Source organism: Ictalurus punctatus, unplaced genomic scaffold, assembly GCF_001660625.3.
Source record: "Ictalurus punctatus breed USDA103 unplaced genomic scaffold, Coco_2.0 Super-Scaffold_100068, whole genome shotgun sequence".
NCBI classification, from domain to species: Eukaryota; Metazoa; Chordata; class Actinopteri; order Siluriformes; family Ictaluridae; genus Ictalurus; species Ictalurus punctatus.
The window spans coordinates 1,692,848-1,711,174 of NW_026521091.1; the positions used below are offsets into that span (position 1 = coordinate 1,692,848).

Consider the following 18,327-nt stretch of genomic DNA (forward strand, 5'->3'; position numbering starts at 1 on the left):
TGATTCGTTCATTTTCAACAAATCTTTAATATGACTCGGGAACAACGAGTTGTCTCAGAGAGTGATTCGTTCCTTTTCAATTAATCTTTTATGTGATTCATTCATATTCAACGAATCTTTAATATGATTCGGGAACAACGAGTTACCTCGGAGTGATTCGTTCATTTTCAACGAATCTTTTATATGATTCGGGAACAACGAGTTGTCTCAGAGAGTGATTCGTTCATTTTCAAGGAATCTTTAATATGATTCGGGAACAACGAGCTGTCTCAAAGTGTGATTCGTTCATTTTCAAGGAATCTTTAATATGATTCGGGAACAACGAGGTGTCTCAAAGTGTGATTCGTTCATTTTCAACGAATCTTTAATATGATTCGGGAACAACGAGTTGTCTTTGAGTGATTCGTCCATTTTCAACAAATCTTTTATATGATTCGGGAACAACGAGTTGTCTCAGAGAGTGATTCGTTCATTTTCAACGAATCTTTAATATGATTCGGGAACAACGAGTTGTCTTTGAGTGATTCGACCATTTTCAACAAATCTTTTATATGATTCGGGAACAACGAGTTGTCTCAGAGAGTGATTCGTTCATTTTCAACAAATCTTTAATATGACTCGGGAACAACGAGTTGTCTTTGAGTGATTCGTTCATTTTCAACGAATCTTTAATATGACTCGGGAACAACGAGTTGTCTCAGAGAGTAATTCGTTCCTTTTCAATTAATCTTTTATATGATTCGGGAACAACGAGTTGTCTCAAAGTGTGATTCGTTCATTTTCAACGAATCTTTAATATGACCCGGGAACAACGAGTTGTCTCAGAGAGTGATTTGTTCATTTTCAACAAATCTTTTATATGATTCGGGAACAACGAGTCGTCTCAGAGAGTGATTCGTTCCTTTTCAATTAATCTTTTATATGATTCGGGAACAACGAGTTGTCTCAAAGTGTGATTCGTTCATTTTCGACGAATCTTTAATATGACTCGGGAACAACGAGTTGTCTCAGAGAGTGATTCGTTCATTTTCAAGGAATCTTTAATATGATTCGGGAACAACGAGCTGTCTCAAAGTGTGATTCGTTCATTTTCAAGGAATCTTTAATATGATTCGGGAACAACGAGCTGTCTCAAAGTGTGATTCGTTCATTTTCAACGAATCTTTTATATGATTCGGGAACAACGAGCTGTCTCAAAGTGTGATTCGTTCATATTCAACGAATCTTTAATATGATTCGTGAACAACGAGTTGTCTTTGAGTGATTCATCCATTTTCAACAAATCTTTTAGATGATTCGGGAACAACGAGTTGTCTCAGAGAGTGATTCGTTCATCTTCAACAAATCTTTAATATGACTCGGGAACAACGAGTTGTCTTTGAGTGATTCGTTCATTTTCAACGAATCTTTAATATGACTCGGGAACAACGAGTTGTCTCAAAGTGTGATTCGTTCAATTTCAACGAATCTTTAATATGACTCGGGAACACCGAGTTGTCTCAGAGTGATTTGTTCGTTTTCAACAAATCTTTTATATGACTCGGGAACAAGAAGTTGTCTCTGAGTGATTCGTTCATTTTGAATGAAACTTTAATATGACTCGGGAACCACGAGTGATTCGTTCATTTTTGACCGTGCATGCGCAGCATCTCCATAGGTTCTGTACCGGAACCAGAAATGATTAGTTCACCTCAGGAGTAATATAATTTCCATAGTTCCCATTTGTGTTAGTCCAGAGTTTTGATGACTAAATGCGGAATGAGTGTGTCTAAAGTTTTGATGTGTAGTTCATGTCAAACAGTTTTTACTTGTGCTGGTCTGATGGCTAATATGTAGGCACAATGTAGTGTGGCAACTGAAATGTTCCATGACAAGCTGCATTTTGTTGTTGTTGTTGTTGTATGAACTTCAAGAGAAAATAAAAATGAGAGGCTGGTGGGGGATCGACTGTTTATAGGTCTTACAACACAAGTGATAAGAAACTACTTTGTTTCTCAGACTTTCTACAACACAGCTATAAACAGATAAACAGGTATGATGTGTTGTTCCTTAATAAATAAAAACTGCTGTAGTATAAGAGGAATAAAGCACTTCAGGACATGCTGTTAAAAGAAATAATTCACTTTATTGGTAACAGTTACTTCTCTACATGTCAGGCAGCATAAAAAAGACTAAAACAGTATGCCTGAAATGAATAAATAAAAAAGATAAGATATTTAAAAATAAACAAGAAATCTTCCTAACATTTATAACATTCAGGTCTAAAAAAATGTGAAACACAAAATCATCTTATTATTACAACAAATAATCTAGAGAGCTATAGAGCTACAACACTAAAACATCACTAAAACAGCTCCAACTGTTTGCCCTTCAACAAGGTTATACTTCATTAAATAAGAGCTTCAGGAGAACAGACCGCTCTTAGCACAGGCAAATATTTGCAGTTTTCCTGTGGTGTGTGTACCTGTCAGTGTGCTGGTCTACACAGAGTCGTAGATATTGTTCCAGCGGCTAACACTGGCCACATGGGTGTTTATGTTTCTTACTCATATAGCAACACAAAGGTGTCGTATTCGTGCCAGAGTATAATAATGAACCCTTTCATGCATCAATCCCATATCTTTATTTTTTGACTTAAAACTGCATGATATATGAAATTTGATTTTGTTTAAATATCTAAATATCACATTTCTAAATAAACGCCTTGTACATGAGGAAAAAAGACTAAAACAGTATGCCTGAAACGAATAAATAAAAAAGATAAGATATTAAAAAATAAATAAATAAATCTTCCTAACATTTATAACATTCAGGTCTAAAAAATGTGAAACACAATTCTCCTTCTTATTATTATTACAACAAATAATCTAGAGAGCTGTAGGATTACATTAATTTACAGTAATGCTCTCAAGTGACTTGGACATAATTTACATCTTATATTTTCCCAAAATACACATAAAAACTGTAAACTGTCATTCAATCAAATGTCTATTTTACAAATGATTTTTTTTTGTATCGACTGCATTCAGTCTCTGTCTCTTTGATTCATTTTGTTTGGCAGATTATTTTTCGTAGCACCACTACGGGTTCGTAACACCCACTCAAGCTGTCTTAACAGGTGAGTGATAGCTGCAGCAACGTCCGGACATCAACTTCATCCTGAATAAATCAAATATATAGAAAACAACATTAACGCTTCACATTACACAAACATACGGTAGGATGCGTCTCGATCAGCTCCCTCGATCCCTAGGTGGTGGATCAGTATATGGTGTACATGAGCTCGGGCACTGGTAAAGACCCTGACTCACTACACATTAGGACACTGGTGACTCAGTTTCCGGTAACATGACTACGTACTCGCGCTGTAAAACATCACCACTGGCACGTAACCTCAACATGCAGGACGGACATCTTTCTAACATTATATGTCATATTCATCTGTCTGTCATGGTACTTCAAGTAGGATCGTAGACTAGTTAGTAGAGTTTTAAAAAATCATTAAAGTCGTTAGACTCAAATAAACAATATATAGAACGTCAAATAAAGTTCAAAATCGCTAACGTAAGTAACCATTTGAGATCTACAACAACAGCGTTCGTCCGCCACATTGTTCGATCTGAGAGGCTTCTGAAATCATGGCCTCATTTTCAGTAAGGGAAAATAGTGAACATCTAAGCTCCTTGGTTTTCGTGGTGCATTGTGGGATTTTTCAGGGAGCGAACGTGCCAGTGCACACTGGTAGGATTTCGCAATTGAGACAGTCCTTCAAATGGTCCACTCCCTGATCAGTGTCCTGACTACGGACCTGTGGAGCTGATTGAGACGCACCCATAAACTCAAATCCATTACCTCACAAACAAGTCTATAAACTTCTGACTGCAAATTCGTGACAAAAGAAAAAGTTTTGTTCAGTCATGTGCTGATTATTTTACAACAGGAGCAAGAACAGAAATAAGGAATGAATATAATGAATAATACGGATTAACAATGGTGGCTACACACTGATTTACACTGCACACATTTTATGGTTATACTATGGTGTCAGTGTTTTTCCGTACCTACGGAATTTACACAACATACAGTGCCCTCCACTAATATTGGCACCCTTGGTAAATATAAGCAAGGAAGGCTGAACAAAAGGTCAAAAGGCTCAACAATAAAGACACATTTTCGCAGCATCCTTTACTCATATTTACCAAGGGTGCCAATATTAGTGGAGGGCACTTTATGTTCTTGAACCGTGTGAACAGTTCTTGGTTCTGGATTCCGATTATTGGACCTTATGGTACTACGGCAGCTCTGACTACACTGTAAGCACAGATACACACTCGGGGCTGTTCTTGATGGGAAATCATCTAATCTGACCTGCATGTCCAACGCCAGCTCTAATATAGCGTCCAGTTCCTCTTTCTCTATGCCCAGGTCACTCGTCCTGGACTCTGGAACATCACCTGCTCTCCAGTATGGATCCTGATCGATCGGGTCAGCGTATCCGACTGAGTAGTCCTGAGCAATGAGTGGGAGAATTCATATTAATATTATTTACACACCGAGGTTTTACTTTTAACTGTTTGACTGTTCTCCCAGCATTCCCTTCATACTGCAACATGTACCATCAAACCTTAACATGCCTACACTGGCTAAAATAACGACACTAGCCATTTTTAGTGATCAGAGCGGTACATAAACTTAAAAAGGTTTCTCGGTTCTTACAGGGTGATAGCCACTAGGAGAGCAGGAAGCAGCTGGTTGTTGAGAGCATGGCACTGTTGAATCCAAGACGTCTGGGCTACAGCGCTGATACACTGGGGGTGGGAAACATTGAAGGTTAATAAAGCATTCATTTCTTGGTAAGACATAAACAACACATCACTAAGATAGATTATTCAGGAACCATATCACAGCTCCTGCAGCCCCTCTGCACACAGTTTTTTGTTCATTCTTTGCAAGGCATTGTGGGACTTCCTGCTTATAGGTACAGACTAATGACATGAAGGACAATCATGTTGTGACACTGGACTGTAATGGTGTTGATACCCCGCTCCTGTACACTCCCACAGCCCTTTTAATTTTATGCTGAGAAGTTTGAGCTGGTGAAAGGGGACACATCCAAGTAAAATATTAGCTGCTAGATAGATATTATTAGCTGTTAATAGATAGTGAAATCCGGCATGCGCACGTTGTGGGCTTTTATTTATTTTTGTTTACAGCATTTATTTTCTTTTCTAACTTTAGAACTACGTTGTTCAGGCATTAAACATATAACAGTTGTTAGAATGACTCACTAGAAGACTCTGAATCTCTGAATTATGCGCTGAAGGTTTAACATCAAAACACAGAATCATATCGATATCGTTATCTTCATTTTTATCTGTTAAAAATGGACAAAATATAGATAGACAGACAGATAGATAGATAGATAGACAGACAGACAGACAGACAGATAGATAGATAGACAGATAGATAGACAGACAGAACAACAGACAGATAGACAGACAGAAAGATAGATAGATAGATAGATAGATAGATAGAATGACAGACAGATAGATAGATAGATAGATAGATAGAAACACCAACACTGAAATTGTGAAACAATGGACTGGGCTCCATCCTAAATTGCATTCAATTAAACTACACGTCAGAATAATGCACTATACTACTGTATTTACTAAAGTAGCGTGCAGATCGAATGCTTATACTAATTCAGGCTGAGCTCACAGCTATTATAAAGGGGTCAAAATGTATTAAATCATCACCTGGTGTGTAAAATCCGTACTGTGAGTGATGAGGTGTGTTGCTCCTCTGCTCCTGCTGAGGGACATTACAGGGATGGTGGTAAGGGGTTCCCTGATGTTCAAGCAAGACTGAACCTGAACAGACAGAGACAAGTCAAGTGTTGATAAACTAAAACTACAGATGATGAGCGAGGCCGCAAAGTTATCTAGCTGGCACTGTACTAGCAAAACGACGTACGCTTTCTCATTATATTTGTCTATTTTCTCTTTTTTTCTACACATTCCTATATATGCATAATCTTTTTTTTATTTTAAGGCTAATGGATTCCTCTATCCAGTCTTTCGAAGGACATGGGCTAAAATGTTTCCAGATTTAAAGAATGCGCACAGTGGCGGAGAAACCTGTGGACTAGGGCTGAGGTGGGTTTCTTCCAGGTTCCAGGTTATAAGTGGAGTGTTCATGGTAAATTGGCACTATGTGTGAACGAGTGTGTGAATGTGTGTGTGCGCACGGTGCTTTGCGATGGACTGGCGTCCCATTCAGGGTGCCCAGTTTTCTCGGGATAGGCCCTGGATCCGTCATGACCCTGACCAGGCTAAAGTTGTTACTGAAGTGAATGAATGAATATATTCTGTCTATTCTTTTCATCTGCTTGTTGAAACACTACCAACCTGTTCTCATTAAGCCAGAGGTTTCCTGTGCTGAATTCTGCATCACGTGATAGAAACGTCTGGGCGTCCTGCCCGTCACCTTTAAGCCGGCGAGCTTGGCCTTATTGAGAGGCGTGCGTCGCTTTATATCGAGCAGAAGCTCGGGCTTATCCCGTTTGAAGTACGGGTTTTGAAAATGGTGCAGTTGGGCTTTAATCGAAGAGTTGTACGACTGCTTGTCCGAGATGTTCGTGCGTTGTTTTTTGAAGCCGTAAAGGTTCAGCTGGCGAACGAAACTTATGAAGTCAGTTGTCCTGAAGTACTCAGACAAATGTGTGGGTTGGGACAATAGCACTTCGGCTTCGAATGTTTCCTGATGAACAAGTATCCCTTCCCCGCTGTCGTCCCACCAGACTGAGCAAATCTGGGGATCGTTCACCAAACGCCACAACTTTCCAGGGAAGTAGTTGGGGTTGATGAAGGTGCCAAAAGTTGCATCAGTGTTTTCCATATCAGCTAAAAAGATCTGTAGCCAGAAGGGAGAAAAAAGGAGACTGAATGTAGCAATTACTCTCTAGCACTAACTAGATAGTAGGTGGCTAGCTAACACATAACACATTCATCTTCAGTAACAGCTGAAAATCACTAACAATAACAAGCTATAGCATTAATGTTGTCAAAATTGACCGTTAGAGCTGTCAAGCAACCTGGACGTAGCCTAAATACTCAAACAAAAACAGACCCAAAGTAATTTCTAAGAGCCACATGATCACGTGTGAAATATTTCCTATATGTGAGATCATACACCTGCTATGTGGTATTTTGATAGTTCTCTGATCCCTTATCGCTTCTCAGAGCCGTTAAAACTGGTCAGGGACCGTTACGCACACGCACCGGCCTCGAGCGTTTAAATTCAGGAGACTGGGCAGGTGGAGGCGCCGGACAAATTCATGAATATCCAATGAGCTCGCGTGGATTTATCCAATCAGAGTAACCCGTTCCTGTGACGTCGTTCGATCCCATAGTAAAGTCTTGGTGTATTAACGTGTATCGGAAAACAGTGACGATGCTATTCTGCATATTTTGTAGGAGAAACGGTGAACGTTTAGGTCAGCAGCGGCAAACGTACCGCCCGCGGGGTCTCTGTTATTCCTCTAGCAGGAAAAAAAAACTTTAGGCTAAAAATTATGACAAAATGTGCTAATATATAACTCTTCATTAGCAATCCAAAAATGTGAAGCTGTGGCCTTGTGTCTCTCCAACGAACTTAGGGCTTTCACAGCAACGGGGATGAATACTTACGAAATAACAACTGTAATGTTTTTGTTTTTGTTGTTTAAGTAATGTTTTGTTTTGTAAATATTTTTAACAAATTGTGTTTTTATTGTATTACGTATTATTTTAGTGTGTACTGATCCCCCACTTTAATATAAAAGTCAGTTCCAGGTTCCAGGTTGTAACACTACAATATGGTAAACCCATAATCCGGAAAATTTTGATGGAATTACTGTCTGTTTTTCTTTTTCTTTTTATGTATGTGGGCTCATCACTCAGGTGTGATGATATCAACCTATGACAAAACAATGCTGTGCCGTACGCTTTTAACTTTTCAGTGGATATTACCGAAATTCCCAAGTTCCTAACAGACTGTAATGATTGACTGAGAAATATAAAATGTATATCCATCCATTTTCTATACCGCTTTACTACTGGGTGTCGGGAAACCTGGAGCATCGGGCACCAGGCGGGGTACACCTGTGAGGGAAATGATTCATTTTTACTTTGTAATAGTGTTGTTCTTGTTCTGTTTCATTCTCATCAGAGGATAAGGCCTAAGAAGGCCATGTCATGTCACTTAGATCGGTACACAAAAGTGTGTCGTGCTCTGCGTTTCATATCTACAGTAGTGGTTCAGCACAAGCGCTTCAGAGCGCTCTCACTAATCTATCCTGCTTCATTCTATCCTGTTTTAACCATCTTTCTGTAATAAACCTTTTTTTTTTTACCTTCAGAGGACGTCAGAGGTCTGTGAGTGTTTCTTTGATGATTTCCACAACAATTTGGTCTCCTGGTTGGGCTGTGTGCGTCTTCTCAGGTTTTGTGGACAACAATGATCACTGACCGGTTTGAATCAAAACAAATTTGTAATTTAGAATTTGATGTCATAGGTCGTGATGTCATCGTGTGTTGATGTCATGGTGTATTGCTGTCTGTATGGAAGGGAGTCAATCAGTGCGTTTACATGGACAACAATACTCCACTATTAACCCGATTAAGACAATACTCTGATTAATAAACTACCATGTAAACATGTATATGTAGTGCATGTATATACTTATGAAATGCCATATATTCAGATATAATGAGATATTGCTAAATATCACAATATGTAAATATGTGTGTGCACCACATTCAGTGTTTATTTATCTATTTTATTTTTTAATGTGAATGCGAGAATACAGAGCGGGAAGTGCGTGGTGTTACAAGAGCAAAAACTGTGAGAGAGAACTTAATTAAGTGCTGGCGCACTGCGTAGTGATGTGTCGTTCGTGAAGGAATCGTTCATTTTGAACGAATCTTTAATATGATTCGGGAACAGCGAGTTGTCTCAGAGAGTGAGCCGTTAATTTTTGAACGCGCATGCGCAGCCACATCCCCATAGGTTCTGTACCGGAAACAGAAATGATTAGTTCACCTCTGGAGTCTTTGGTTCGAGTCGTTCGTTCATCACTTCACAGCCCCACTGCATTCAGAATATGGGACAGTCACGTGATGAACGAATGCCTCGAGCCTGAAGACTTGAGACGTGAACTGATCAAATGTGACGTGACAAAAGAAGAACGACTCGGATCGGGAAGTGAACTAACAGACTGCTAATGCTAAGCAATTAATCAATCATTTCTGTTTCTCATAAGTTGCATTAGCCTATAGTTTATTTTTTATTCCAAATGTGATCAACGTTTGCGTAAGTACTAGAGGTGTTGGGGAGTTTAACATGTAACATTTTAACTTTATTCTGCTGAAATGAACGAAATGATGCAAAAAAGAGTCGTTCATTTTGCTGAACGAGATTCAAAGATCCGAGTCAGTAAAATGATCCGAACTGTCTTGTGTTAAGTATGCAAGTATGCTTTGAACGTTATTTATATATATATATATATATATATATATATATATATATATATATATATATATATATATATATATATATATATATATATATATATATATATATATATATAACCTTTCATTTTCTGATGCTCCTGCTTCCACTGTAATGCTCCCTCATTAGCTTTGCTTACAATATCAATATGTATATGAACCGCTGGCCATGAAATTTCTCAAGAGATTTGGTGAGAATCTATTACTCTGGTCCTGATCTTGCTTGTGTACACTGTTTATTACATTTTTGATTGACTTTTCTTTTCTTCATAGAATTACTTTAGGCACTGATAGAACTGTCTTTTTTGTCATATCCAATATGAAAAAATGATTAAACTTGCATTTTTTTTGTTCTTTTACCTAAAGTAACGTGTAACTTTATGGACTTGGCTACATTGTACAGCAGTGCTGTAGTACTTTGGAATGGAACCTTATGACCTTTGACCTGCACTGTGAAAATTCAAATGAGTGTTTTTTTTTTTTTTTTGCAGTGTTTAACATGTTTCTGTGTCATGTTTGTTTGATGTTCTGTAATGACTGAAGATCAGTGCAGAATTCACCAGACTTGTGTCGATGGACCTGAGCAAGTCCTTTTATGAGGGTCTTGACAAACACGCCTCAAAGCTGCTGTATTTGTACCGCTCGAGGCGCCATGCAGACATCGCAGAAAGGAGTGCCATACTGGAGAGCCTGGATAAAAATGTGAGTAGGTTTATTTCAAGTGTACTTGTTTTGTAAATACTGTGGTCATTTCCTTTCTTGCTATTTCTCTTGTCCTGCATAATTTGAATATAAAACATTTGTACTTTTGAGGCATCAAATCACAGGAAGAGGGTTGCAGTACTGCTGGGGCTGCCACTGTCCATGCGGGAGAATCCATCTCAGTTCTTACAGATCTGTGAGGTAAGTGTCTGTGAGGAAAGTAAGATGTTGGAAGATATTCGGATAATGGAAGTCCACGTATTGATATGGAGTATTGATATCCACGTATTGATGGAGTTTACCTTGTTTTATTTTCATGAGAGATGATGAATTTCAGGACGTTGTACTGTATTTTTTTTTCCACCTTCTGATATTAATTCATCTTGTGTGATGACTAGTAAAGTTAAGATCGGTTCACTCATGCTGTTCTTAAGTCGCTGCGCTTGTGAGGATGTATGTGTGAAAGCACATTTTAAAGTTTGTCTTTGTTTTTAATACAGCACACAGATTCTGAAGAAGAGTTCATCAAGGGCATGACTGTTGGAATCATTACAGTTGTGGATGACGCGATGGACCCTATTCCGTGTGACTGCAGTGATGTAGCCCTTGTAATGGAAGAAGTTGTCGTTCTACGCAATCTTGGTGATGTACCAAATGCATTAGTCAACTTGATGGGATTGCTTTATGCACGTAACATAAACTACCCCACAAACTTCAAATACACCTTTGAGGTGATTCAGAGGCTGTTCATGAACATCGGAGCTGATGCCTGCAGTGCACGAGTACATTCACTTAAAAATAATCTGCTCAAGTAGAGATGGTGTTATGCATTTCTTGTAAGAGAGATTTCATGTGGTGTTGTGTTGTGTATGTTACAGTTTCTATACCTAAACAGCATGCCTTCAGTTTTGTTGTATATTTTCACTTTTAAACACCGGGCAATTGAAATGTAATGTTGTTAGGCAAAAACAGATTTCTGCTTGCTTTTTCTGTTTATTTTGAGAAATTCACGTCGCAGTGCATGGTCTTCTTAAAGGAGATAGCCTCCTCACGGGGGTCGGTCTTCTTATAGGAGATAGCCTCCTCACGGGGGTTGGTCTTCTTATAGGAGATAGCCTCCTCACGGGGGTCGGTCTTCTTATAGGAGATAGCCTCCTCACGGGGGTCGGTCTTCTTATAGGAGATAGCCTCCTCACGGGGGTCGGTCTTCTTATAGGAGATGTTCTTCTTAAAAGGGATGAGAATCTCAAAAAGGGGATGGGCTTCTAAAAGGGGGTGTGATTCTCAAAGGGGATGGGCTTATTACAGGAAAGGGTGTGATTCTTAGAGCAGATAGGCCTGGTAAAGGGGACGGGCTTCTCGAAGGACTTCTAAAAGGCACCTCATGCTCATCACCACCATTTTGCTCCTCCTCATGCTGGTCAGGCATGTGGACGTCATCCTCGTAGTCACTCTCCACGGTGTTGTAGTACAGCTCGTCGGCAGCAAACGGCGGATCAGAAGATGTATCCTCCCTCCGTGTTCCTGTATCAAAAGAGATGAAGAGACAGTGAGACACATCTGCACGTCTCGTAAAAGAAACCAGAAAATCCTCCCTCTAAACTGTCCTTTTCACAAAACGTATTTACACAAGTTAATGGTAAATTACTGTCATCTTCCTATAACGGTGCATACATCCTCAGTTTCTCCGTTATAGCTGCATGTAGAGGTGTTCGATACGGGTGTCACAGTGTCACGACTTCACTGTTAGTCACGGCATATAATCACACACTTACCTCACTGCTCACTTTCCCCCTTGCCAACAAACAGAATAAAACACATTTCTGTCTATTACTGTTTTTTTCTGATCTCTAACGGTTCTTATCCCTTTTATGTCCATCTGTGGCTCCCCAAAAACTCTTCCCACCCTCTTTCTCCTAAATCACACAACTCCTAACTTCATCACACATCGACGGCTATGAAGAACAAATCATCGCTGACCAGAATTAAACCAAACTACTCTATATTTTGCCTAAGCAGCACTGCACACTGGTCAGATTTATGATTATTTATTTATTTATTGCTCAGTCAGCTGCATTTCCTCACAGCAGCTCTCTCTCTCTCTCTCTCTCTCTCTCTCTCTCTCTCTCTCTCTCTCTCTCTCAGCTTATAACACCTTTAACAATACTTTTCGTTCTCAAAAATATCTTAGAAACAAGAACAATTAGGAGATTTTATTTGCTTTAGATAAATACACGTAAATATGTGCAAAGACATTTTTCTTTCCTATTAGTTGTGCAGCAGTTGCTGAACCACACAGATGAAAAACTAGATGAAGAACTAGAACTGAGGATGAATGGGAACTAGTTTTGTTATTGAGAAAGATCATTGGGCAACCTGAAGTGTCACTGAGGAAGCAGCACCCTTCGAGCTAACGCTATTACATTAATTTACATTAATTTCTTCTAATCTCTATACTTTAAAATTATTCACCTTACGTTATACAAATATAACTGACACCACGTTAAATAAAACAATCGTAACGTTGCGCTGTCGCAAATTTGATCTGTATTCTATTTTGTTTTTTTGTTTTTTTTTACAAAACATCCGCGACTAGCTTGTAGCCCGCTAGCATCACCTACCGCTAGCCTTGTTTACGTTTCACATTTCTCACTTACCGCTGTTCTGTTTTTTAAAAAAACAAACAAACAAATATGTCTGCTGTCTCTCCGGTTTTGAGTGCAGATGAGGACTCGCTTGAGCTTCACATGGTGCGGCTGGAACTGGAGGATGTGGAGAAGCAGATCCGCGGCCTACTCGACAAGCAGGCCCAGCTGCTGGAGCGACAAACTGCGCTGGAAACATCTTGTGCCTCTGCTCACATATCCAAGGTAAGCACACAGCGTGGTATTTCCACTCCCAGCCCCTCTACGCCGTGTGTTTCTCTGTGCAGGGACCGTGCACCTAGGACTTTCCCAGCCGTGGTCTCCGTCACGCCAGCGCCAACACACCTCGGGCCTTGGGTAAACCAGCGGCGAAAGGCGCGGGCTGGACCTTCTCCACCTCCAGTGTTCGAGATTCCAACCAGGAACCGCTTCGCCCCTCTCCGGCAGACCAGACCCAACACTGTGATCGTCGGGGACTCCATTGTGCGGAACGTCCGTGTAGCCTCATCTAAAGGTAAGGTGCGCACACACTGTTTTTCTGGTGCTTGCGTCCTTGATGTCGCTGCGCATGTATCCGGGATCCTGAAGAAAGACAAGCGCATTGGAGCGGTTGTGCTGCACGCGGGGACGAACGACACCAGGCTGCGGCAGACGGAGGTGCTGAAGAGGGACTTCTCCAGCCTGATCGAGACGGTACGAGGCAGATCACCTACCGCGAAGATCATCGTCTCTGGACCTCTTCCCACATACAGACGTGGAGCAGAAAAGTTCAGTAGACTTCTAGCATTAAATGATTGGTTAGTCTCTTGGTGTAATGAGCAGAATCTGGTGTTTGTCAATAACTGGAATCTGTTCTGGGAGCGTCCTAGGTTGTTTCGTCCTGATGGCCTGCACCCCAGCAGCCTTGGAGCGGAACTGCTTTCAGACAACATTTCCAAGGCGCTACACTCCAAGTGACTGCCTATCGTAAGTACATCTTCCAATAATAACATTCAGTATAATCAATGTTCAACTAAAAATTCGGAAAAGGTAATACATACTATAGAGACTGTGTCTGTTCCCCGAGCTATTCAAATATATAGAAAATCTCTGAAAGTCGATCTTCGTAACCTAATTAACATAAAATTAAATCATATTGAATGCACAGCCAGCACTTTTAATCTGAAGCTAGGACTATTAAACATTAGATCTCTTGTGTCTAAGGCTCTTATTGTTAACGACATCATTATTGATCAGGAATGTAATTAATGTGTTTAACAGAAACTTGGATTAAACCAAATGAGTACATAGCCTTAAATGAAGCCAGTCCTCCTGGATACAGTTATGTACATCAGCCTCGTTCAGCTGGTAGAGGAGGAGGTGTTGGACTCATCCATAGTCAAAATCTAGTCGTCACACAAAAACCTAAGCATAAATTTAATTCTTTTGAAATTCTTTATACCAGTATAAGTTATGTAGCCACAAAAAATAAGTCAATTCCTCTAATTATTATTTACAGACCCCCAGGGCCATATACTGAATTTCTTAGTGAATTTGCAGACTTTGTCTCAAACCTGGTTGTGTCTGTAGATAAAGCATTAATCGTCGGAGACTTTAATATTCATTTTGATAACCTGGAAGACCCTCTAAGAATAGCGGTTGTGTCCATCTTAGATTCAGTAGGGATTAATCAGAATGTAATCGGGCCTACTCATAATGGTGATCACACTCTTGACCTCATACTAACATACGGACTAAGTATAGAAAATATTATAATTTTTCCGCAGTCTGAAGTTGTCTCAGACCATTATCTTATCTCGTTCATAATACGTATTGATCATAATATTTCTACCTCGTCTCGCTACCGTGTAAAACGTACCTACACTTCAGCTACTGCACCAAGCTTCATAAATAACCTCGCAGAAACATCAATTAGATTTGGATCACCGTCAGATCACACAGAACTCGATCAGGCGACTGAAAGCTTGGAGTCAACACTCCGCTACACGTTAGATAGAGTGGCTCCACTCAAAAGGAAAATAATTAGAGAAAAAAAATTAGCACCCTGGTATAACGATCAAACGCGAACCTTAAAACAGACAACTCGGCAATTAGAACGTAAATGGCGTCAAACCAAACTGGTGATATTTCAAATAGCATGGAAGGAGAACCTACTGAAATATAGGAAATCTCTTGGCGATGCTAGAAAAATCTATTTCTCCACCTTAATAGGAGATAAAAAAAACAATTCTAGATTCCTTTTCAACACAGTAGCAAAATTAACTAGGAATAATGTTTGTTTAAACAGATTGGTCCAGTAGTAATTGAGCCACTTCTAAATATAATCAATTCTTCCCTAAGCAGTGGCTATGTACCTAAATCACTTAAATTAGCAGTTATTAAACCCTTGATTAAAAAACCTGATCTTGACCCGTCTCAATTGTCCAACTATAGACCAATATCAAATCTCCCCTTCGTCTCTAAGATTTTAGAAAAGGTTGTAGCAAAGCAGTTATGCTCGTACTTAGATAGGAATAACATTCATGAAATGTATCAGTCAGGATTTAGACCTCATCATAGCACAGAGACAGCGTTAGTTAAAGTAGTAAATGACCTTCTACTGACTTACGATCAGGGTTGTGTCTCGCTGCTTGTGTTACTCGACCTTACTGCAGCTTTTGATACTATAGATCACACTATTCTCCTTGATAGATTAGAAAATGTTGTTGGTATTAAGGGAACAGTCCTCTCCTGGCTCAGGTCTTATCTGACCGATCGTTATCAGTTCGTAGATGTAAATGGTGAATTCTCCATGCGTACTGAGGTTACTTTTGGAGTTCCACAGGGTTCTGTTTTAGGCCCACTGCTCTTTACTTTATATATGCTACCCCTAGGTCAAATTATTCGTAAACATGGAATTAGCTTCCACTGTTATGCTGATGATACACAGTTGTATGTTTCAGCGAAGCCAGAGGACAGACATAAGCTTAGTAAAGTTGAGGATTGTGTAAAGGACATTAGACATTGGATGTTAATTAACTTCCTTCTGCTTAATTCTGATAAAACAGAAATACTTTTATTAGGCCCACGTGTAGCTAGAAGTATCCTTTCTGATCACATGGTTACTCTGGATGGTCTTTCTGTTTCATCATGTGCAGCAGTTAAAGACCTTGGAGTGATTATTGACTCTAGCCTATCATTTGATGCTCATGTAGATAATATTACTAGGATAGCCTTCTTTCATCTCAGAAATATTTCTAAAATAAGAAACATATTGTCACTACATGATGAAATACTAGTGAAATACTAGTTCATGCATTCGTCACCTCTAGATTAGATTACTGTAATGCCATACTGTCTGGATGTTCCAGTAGGAATATAAATAAGCTCCAATTAGTCCAGAATGCAGCTGCTAGAGTCCTAACTAGAACTAGAAGATACGACCATATCACACCGATATTATCCACACTGCATTGGCTCCCAGTAAAATCTCGCATTAATTATAAAATACTCTTATTAACCTATAAAGCACTAAACGGTCTCGCGCCACAATATCTAAGCGACCTTTTGGTTTTATATGATCCGCCACGCCTACTTAGATCAAAAGATGCAGGCTATCTGACGGTACCTCGAATAGTGAAGGCTACAGCAGGGGGAAGAGCTTTCTCTTATAGGGCCCCACAGTTATGGAACAGTCTTCCTATTAGTGTTCGGGACTCAGACACAGTCTCAGTGTTTAAGTCTAAGCTTAAAACGTATTTGTTTACTCAAGCCTACCCTGACTAGATTCTGTTCTACTTTCTCCCTCTCTCCTTTCGCCGAGCCCCACACGAATTTATGGAGATACTAGAGATCCTGATCCTTTCAGCCTCTGGATGGAGCTCAAATCTTCTTTAATTCCAGACTGCTGGGACTACGGCTGCTCTTAACACCATACAGACTTCATATAAATCCATAATGAACTTTTTCACAATATCTGTTGTTACCCAGATGAGGATGGGTTCCCTTCTGAGTCGGGTTCCTCTCAAGGTTTCTTCCTCTTAAAACATCTTAGGGAGTTTTTCCTTGCCACCGTCGCCACTCAGTGGCTTGCTCAGTTGGGATAAATTCACACCTTTAATATCTGTATACCGTGTTGATATTTCTGTAAAGCTGCTTTGAGACAATGTCTATTGTAAAAAGCGCTATACAAATAAAATTGAATTGAATTGAATTGAATAGATAATAAGCTAGGACACATTTCATATATATATATATATATATATATATATATATATATATATATATATATATATATATATATATAGCTGAACCAGGTCTCCGAGTTCGATAGCTATCCCCTCCCCCGAGTAGATGACCTCGTGGAGCGACTGGGGAGGGCCTGGTTCATATCTACCTTGAACCTAACGAAAGGCTACTGGCAAGTCACGCTGGCTCCAGACGCAAGGCTGAAGACGGCCTTCAGCACGGCCACCGGTCACTGGCAGTACCGGGTTCTCCCCTTCGGGCTACACGGGGCACCCGCAACGTTCCAACGGCTGATGGACATTGTCCTGCGACCCCACCGTATGTTCGCAGCCGCCTACCTAGACGACGTAGTTATCCACTCCCCCACTTGGTCGGACCACCTGTTCCACCTGGGGGAGGTTCTGAAGGAACTCCGGAAGGCCGGGCTGACAGCCAACCCCAAGAAATGCCACCTAGGCCTGACCGAGGCACAGTACCTGGGCTACCGTATTGGCCGGGGTATGCTGAAGCCACAGGCGAAGAAAATCGAGGCCAGCTGGAAAGGGTGAAATGGTCTGCGGAGGCAGAGCAGGCGTTCCAAGCCCTAAAGGAGGCCCTCATCAGTGCCCCAGTGCTACGCAACCCAGACTTAGGCCTCCCATTCACCGTACACACAGATGCCTCCGAGACTGGGCTGGGTGCTGTTCTCTCGCAGACCTTCGACGGAGAGGAACACTCGGTCCTTTATATCAGTCGAAAGTTGTCCCCAGCTGAGAGGAAGTATGCGGCCGTGGAAAGAGAAGCCCTGGCGATAAAGTGGGCCATCGAAGAGCTGCGATACTACCTGGCTGGTCGGCACTTCATCCTGGTGACAGACCACGCCCCACTGCAGTGGATGGCCAAGGCCAATGACACGAATGCCAGGGTAACCCGATGGTTCCTCTCATTGCAGGATTTCTCTTTTCAGGTCCAGCACCGGGCAGGGACCCACCATGGGAATGCAGATGGCCTCTCGCGACGGAATGCACTGTGGGCCCGACACACGACGGCAGTGGGCTCGGAGCTGGGGGGGTACTGTGGCGACAGGCCGGCGGCCGGCACACAGGAAACAAAGATCGCTCCTCCCGCGGTGACGCGGAAGAGACAGTTCCACTTCAGCGCCACCGAATGTTTTGGACGGCCAGAGAGCATGTGGTGGCGGGGCGGGGCCGCCGACACACTCA

The 18,327-nt window shown here is 40.8% G+C and overlaps 2 protein-coding genes across 2 annotated transcripts; one reads left to right on the top strand and one right to left on the bottom strand.

The window, feature by feature from the left end:
• Positions 1 to 2,782: 2,782 nt before the first annotated feature.
• On the bottom strand, positions 2,783 to 8,678 carry LOC128630825 (heat shock factor protein 5-like). Its single transcript, XM_053679089.1, has 6 exons — positions 8,396 to 8,678; positions 6,411 to 6,915; positions 5,760 to 5,873; positions 4,717 to 4,808; positions 4,369 to 4,509; positions 2,783 to 3,159 (listed from the first exon to the last, which is right to left on the bottom strand). Exons 2-6 carry the CDS (start codon positions 6,898 to 6,900, stop codon positions 3,112 to 3,114), a joined length of 885 nt encoding a protein of 294 aa, XP_053535064.1. The 5' UTR covers positions 6,901 to 6,915; positions 8,396 to 8,678; the 3' UTR covers positions 2,783 to 3,111.
• Positions 8,679 to 12,751: 4,073 nt separating this feature from the next.
• LOC128630887 (uncharacterized) lies at positions 12,752 to 15,019 on the top strand. Its single transcript, XM_053679182.1, has 2 exons — positions 12,752 to 13,665; positions 13,768 to 15,019. Exons 1-2 carry the CDS (start codon positions 12,947 to 12,949, stop codon positions 13,853 to 13,855), a joined length of 807 nt encoding a protein of 268 aa, XP_053535157.1. The 5' UTR covers positions 12,752 to 12,946; the 3' UTR covers positions 13,856 to 15,019.
• Positions 15,020 to 18,327: the final 3,308 nt, after the last annotated feature.

Coding starts and splice junctions, on each gene's coding strand:
- LOC128630825 (XM_053679089.1), bottom strand. CDS start 6,900: ATGGAAAACACTGATGCAACTTTTGGCACCTTCATCAACCCCAACTAC. Junction 5,874..6,410: donor CTCTGGCTTAATGAGAACAG/GTTGGTAGTGTT, acceptor CTGTCTGTTCAG/GTTCAGTCTTGCTTGAACAT. Junction 4,510..4,716: donor CTCCTAGTGGCTATCACCCT/GTAAGAACCGAG, acceptor CTCATTGCTCAG/GACTACTCAGTCGGATACGC.
- LOC128630887 (XM_053679182.1), top strand. CDS start 12,947: ATGTCTGCTGTCTCTCCGGTTTTGAGTGCAGATGAGGACTCGCTTGAG. Junction 13,666..13,767: donor TACAGACGTGGAGCAGAAAA/GTTCAGTAGACT, acceptor GGAGCGTCCTAG/GTTGTTTCGTCCTGATGGCC.